Below are 6000 nucleotides of genomic sequence, written 5' to 3' on the forward strand. Positions count from 1 at the left end.
AAATGAATGGCATGGTGGAAAGGCATGAGATAATCACTGGAAGGGAGTTGAAATGATAAGAGAAAATGATAGCTCTGTAAGATAGGCAAAACCACCCAGCATAAGGAATATAAAAAAAATGCAAAGATATAACTCAGAAAGATATTTTTGAAAAGAAGAACTAAATCTTTGGTCAGAAGGCCATGCTGCATATAGAGTGACCAAGATAAACTCTGGTCTAAAGCTTCAGTATTGCAAACTCCAGAGAGAAAAAGCAGGTTATACCAAAAGGAGGATGATGAAGTTAGTATCAGAATTCTCCATACCAGCATTCTCTACCATAAAATACGAGCAAGTTCTACAAATGTAAGAGAAATAAAATTAAACAATATAAAATTGTATTCATAATTTAAGATATAATATAATATGACATTGTTTTTATAAATATTGTTCTTGTTCAACAGTGAAGGCACTCAGCAGATAGTCTTGATCTGAAAGAACTCAAGGAATATAGTAACCATGAACCTTTCTTGGAAAAAAAACCACCCTATGAAGAAGAGACTGACCAATTGAGATTTAAATCAAAATAACAGACTCAAGAGCAGAAAAACTGTGTTAAAAAAACAATAACAACAACAAAAAACACTGGTAAACATTCAAACCATTATAATGTAGTTTTAAGACTAATCAATGGGGGAAAATTATTATTATAGAAGCATGTAAATGTTGAGCATCCAACAAAATAAAAATTATAGAAGCAGCAAAAACCAAGAGGTATGAGAAAAAAGAGAATATAAATGTTCATTATACAGCATTAATGTGGAAACATGTTGTTTACCTGTTAAATTTTCATTAATTTTTTCTCAGCATTAAATATTCTGTGTATTTGTGTTTTTTGTTATTTGTTTTTTTTTTAAGCATTTAATTGTAGATCAGAAAGTCATTTAGTTCAACCTTTGCTGGTTTTCCTTGTTATATTCAAGCAAAATGAAGTAACTCTTATTGGAAAAGACCGTTATATTCTCCTTCTCATAGTATACACACATAAAGAGATGTCCGGAATGATGTTCACAAACTGTCAATAAGATGGTAGGGTAGTGCAAATTTTGTTTTCTTTTTTTTGTATATTTGAGTTTTAAAATGAGCCCATATTTTTATAAAAGCCATAGAAGTGCCAGTGTTAATATAAGATACTGCTCAGTAGTATCATTATTATAATTTGCTTCTTAGTCATTTAAAAAAAAAAAAAAGGCAGTCTTGACAGACACCAGAAAGAGTCCTTGACAATATTTTTGCAACTTGTGCCTAAGCTGTTGGCAACTGACTAGAGATCAAAGGTACGATCCATGGAAGATATCAACTATTCTAACAGGATGCCTCTTGCCTTCTCATTGAATTCATAAATCCAAACAGTGAGCTGTGAGTGTGAAGTGGGATTGACCTGAATTCCTGGAATGCTGGTGATGGAAAGTGTAGTTCGAGGTGCTATCGTATGGAAATCCAAGCTTTCAGTCCTGTTCTAGCCTATAACTGGCACCATCATTTTGGATGTTCGGAGCATGTCTCAACCTCTGCTCTTTGCTGCAGTGACTGCCTTTCACCTGCCACGTTCTGTTGCCTCGGGGCCTTTGCCGATGCCTGACCCATTGCACAGAGTGCCCTCCTTTCCTTTCTCTTCAATGGGCTCCTTCTCCTCATGCTCAGGACTTAGCTTTAATCTCCTTCTTCTGGAAGGCCTTCTGTATAACTAGTGGCACCTTTCAGCACATCTGTAGTCACTCACTTGATGTGAGACTCCCTCAGCAGACTGGCCTTGGGGAGACAGGGCTCCAGTTTAGGAAGTGCAGTGGCAGGTTCTGTCATTGCCCATTGGCAGCACGTGCTTGCTCTCCTCTTCTGAGCTCAGCCAGGTGGTCATTCTCCTCCTGTGATCTGTGCTGCTCCTTCATGGCCTTTTAGGTTTTATTTTTTGCTTCGGGCCTTTCTTAGGTCATGCTTCTATAGAAACTGTCACTTTTCTTAGAGGTGTTCAAGTTGGTCAGGAGAGACTAGCTGTTCTGTACAGCCCATTGCTGCTGCTGCTGCTAAGTCGCTTCAGTCGTGTCCAACTCTGTGCGACCCCATAGACGGCAGCCCATCAGGCTCCCCCGTCCCTGGGATTCTCCAGGCAAGAACACTGGAGTGGGCTGCCATTTCCTTCTCCAATGCATGAAAGTGAAAAGTGAAAGTGAAGTCGCTCAGTTGTGTCCGACTCTTAGCAACCCCATGGACTGCAGCCCACCAGGCTCCTCCATCCATGGGATTTTCCAGGCAAGAGTACTGGAGTGGGGTGCCATTGCCTTCTCCGGTACAGCCCATTACCCTTTAGCAAATTACCCTCTACACTGACCATTCCTACAGGAAACAACACCACAGGCCAGTTCCAGAGGGAGGAGGGCCACAAAGGCATGCTTAGATGCCGCCAGAAGCTTCAGCTTGGCCTCCCTAGGAAAGGAGGTGAAAGTGAAAAGTGCATGTTACAAAGCTTCGTGTGTGTTAGTTGCTCAGTCGTGTCCAGCTCTTTGTGACCCCATGGACTATAGCCTGCCAGTCTCCTCTGTCCATGGAGTTCTCCTGGCAATAATACTGGAGTGGGTTGCCATTCCCTCCTCCAGGGGATCTTCCCAACCCAGGGATTGAACCTGGGTCCTGGGTCCTCTGTATTGCAGGCAGATTCTTTAACATCTGAGCAGTACCTGCAGTGGAATCCTAAATGTATGTTTTATGCATAAAAGACTGAAAAGAAATAGATCGAAGTATTCTGAATGGGTGTTTCTCTGATGGGATTTCAAGTTATTTTTATTTTCTTGTTTTCACATTTTCTGTAATAAACCTATCCCTAGGTGCTAAGTGCTTCTTAAGCCCCTACATATGGCTTTTTACTGAGCAGCCCCCGTGAAGACTAAAAGTTGGCCCTGACACTTGGGATGTGTTTCATCCCCTGCATTTTCATTTCTGCCTGCCCCTGCCCGTCTGGTGTGTTTGGGCTTCCCTAGTGGCTCAGACAGTAAAGAATCTGCCTGCAATGCAGGAGATCTGGGTTCGATCCCTGGGTTGGAAAGAGCCCCTGGAGAAGGGAATGGTTACCCACTCCAGTGTCCTTGCCTGGAGAATCCCGTGGACAGAGGAGCCTGGCGGGCTATAGTCCATGGGGTCACTTAGAGTCAGACACAACTGAGCATCTAACACTTTTTTCACTTTCTAATGTGTCGGCTCCCTCTCTTCACCATGGTGTCTTTCTCCTCCCCAGATGACCGGATGACTGGAATCCCCCCGCACATCCTGCACAGCTCCCCGTCCGACCGGCAGATCAACCAGCTGGCCCTGAGGCTGGGCCCTGAGTGGGAGCCTGTGGTGCTGTCTCTGGGGCTGTCCCAGACAGACATCTACCGCTGTAAGGCCAACCATCCCCACAACGTGCAGTCCCAGATGGTGGAGGCCTTCGTGCGCTGGAGGCAGCGCTTCGGGAAGGAGGCCACCTTCCAGAGCCTGCACAGGGGCCTCCAGGCAGTGGACGTGGACCCCTCGGTGCTCCAGCACATGCTGGAATGACTGGGCCCTCGTCCGTGCTTGGGGCTAGTCACATGGCTGAATCGTGACTCTCTCCAGGGCAGGTAGACTTGGGGGTGGGGTTGTTTGTTTGTCATGGTGATTTTTAGATGAGAGGGCATAGTGGAATCTGCACTTGATGTTACCTGACAAGTGGGATTACTCAGGAGGTTTGCCGGAATGAATTGACAATTGACTTTCTAATCGCTCAAATACTGCATTTTTTGAATTGTGCAGGTTTTAATTGTGTGGTTGCCTTTTAATAGACTGGTGAGTCCTACTGGTTCAAAAAAAAAAAAAAAATACAGGTGTTCTGTGTATAAATCATCCACTTTTATGTTGCCTGGGAACGATACAGTGGACTTAACTATTAATGATGATAATAATAAAAACAAATTGCTGTATATAATGTAGCCCTTTCGTGAGGAAGTATTGCTTGTTTTTTTTTTCCCCTTTCATTCTTGTATTGCCTAGATTTAGGGTGTAAAATTATTGTAGTTGTGTCTTTGGAACGGAATTGATAGTAACAGTGGAATAGTTGCTTGCTCTAGTCAGGATGAATAGTTCAGGCAGGGTGTCTGCATTGAAGTTAAGACACTAAAGCTCCCTGCAAAGACCAGTTCAAGTACCAGCATGCAGACCTGAGCCCTTTATCTTTAAAAGATTTGCTTAAGAAAATCCCGTGCCCTTTATTTAAAGAACTGGAGGTTGGGGGACAGTGTGGTCTTTCTCCTGAAGCCGTGATGATTGAAGCGTTGTGCTCCTAAGGACTATGACTTAGTCTTCTGACTTTTTAAAATAACACATGCTATTGGTCAAATGCTTTACTGTTTTCAAGGCCTTTAATACATAGGATCTCATTTGGACCTCACAAAAAGCCTGTGAAGTAGTTGAGCAAGAGGTGAGCTCCATCCCGTAGCAAGATGGAGTGGTTTACTAGCAGCATCTCCTCGGACAAGTTACTTCACTTCTCTAAGCCTCAGTTTCCTCATTTGTAGAGTGAGGCAATGACTGTCCTCACCTCCAAGATATTTGTGACAAGTAAAAGAGTATCATCTGCCATGGGCTCATCCAGTGCCTGGCCCATCGTCAGCTCTTGGGAAATGGTAGCTGTTAATTCTCTGCTGTGGCTAAACATGGATACAGTTCCCAGGTCAAGTGGAACAGTGGCTAAAGCTGAGGGTTCTGTAGGAAGAAGTGCGGTTACCATGTTTCTGGTTAAGCTTTAAAAGGTGATCGGCTTTTATTAATGCTATTATGGGTCCAATAAAGAGAGTGCAGACTTCCCTGGTGGTCCAGTGGCTAAGACTTATGCCCTCAATGCAGGCGGCCCGGGTTCGATCCCTGGTCAGGAAACTAGATTCCACTTGCTGCTACTAAAAGTTTGCATGCTGCAGGTAAAGATCAAGGGTTCCTCATGCCACAGCTAAGACCCAGGTAGCCAAATAAATAAATGATAATAATTTTTTTTTAAAGAGTAACAGGTGAACATTCCCATCTATGATCCATCCTTTGGAATTATTGGAGAATCTAATAATTGGGAATCTAAATATTGGGAATCTAATTTCCCAATACCAGCCTAACTCAGAATTTTTCAAAGGGAAAAATATTCTAAGGAGAAGCATATGGAGTAGTGAGGTTTGACAGAAGGTAGGTCTTCAAGACGATGACAGCGGTGTGTTAATTACATTCGGTCAGATGTCTGGTAACCATATTCTCTTTCCTAAAAAGGATTGGTTATTTAACAGTCCAACAGTTTGGTTCACTGGCCTTATCACCTCTAATTTTCCATTCTGTAGTCCAGTCATTAATTCATGATCTTGTAAAATCCTTACACTTTTGGCCTCATCGCTGCACTAAGTGACTGATTGTACTTCTACAGTATCTTCAGTAACTGCTTGTCACTTTGAACTCTGGACTTGGTTTGCTGTTCGTCCCCCTGGATTTTCTAACAGAGTTATTTCAGCTTTTGTTCTCACCACATCTATGGATGAGTGAGTATAGCTGGCCTGGACTGCATTCAGTCAGATGACGTTTTATTAGTGGATCTGATGACTAGGGGCTTCCCAGGTGGTGCTAGTGGTAAAGAATTCACTTGCCAATGCAGGAAACAGGAGAGACGTGGGTTTGATCTCTGGGTCGGGAAGATCCCCTGGAGGGGAACATGGTAACCCACTCCAGTATTCTTGCCTGGGAAACCCCATGGACAGAGGAGCCTGGCGAGATACAGTCCATAAGGTCACAGAGTTGGACGCGACTGAAGTGACTGAGCATGCACTGATGACTAGCTGGGGCCTTCCCGCCGTTTATTGGGCATCTGTCACACACAGACACCTGTGCGCTCTGTCGCCAGTGAAGGACAGTTCCTTATGAAGTTGTCCACAGTGGGCTGCCAGGTTATTAGGGAGCTCTGATTTGTCGCTCTTAAGGAGC

The 6000-nt window shown here is 43.7% G+C and overlaps 1 protein-coding gene across 9 annotated transcripts in view; it reads left to right on the plus strand.

The window, feature by feature from the left end:
* The window catches only part of CRADD (CARD and death domain containing adaptor protein), a 190676-nt gene extending 186696 nt beyond the window's left edge, over positions 1 to 3980 (plus strand). For all 9 annotated transcript variants that reach the window (XM_086399057.1, XM_086399054.1, XM_086399052.1 and 6 more), the window contains one exon: positions 3269 to 3980. In XM_086399057.1, coding sequence (XP_086255183.1) covers positions 3269 to 3272 — 4 coding nt within the window. In that variant the 3' untranslated portion in view covers positions 3273 to 3980. The remainder of the gene's footprint in view (positions 1 to 3268) is intronic.
* Positions 3981 to 6000: the final 2020 nt, after the last annotated feature.

Source organism: Bos grunniens, chromosome 5 (genome assembly GCF_055505025.1).
Source record: "Bos grunniens cultivar Pamir isolate PY7600 chromosome 5, Bosgru_T2T1.0, whole genome shotgun sequence".
In the NCBI taxonomy this organism is placed as follows: Eukaryota; Metazoa; Chordata; class Mammalia; order Artiodactyla; family Bovidae; genus Bos; species Bos grunniens.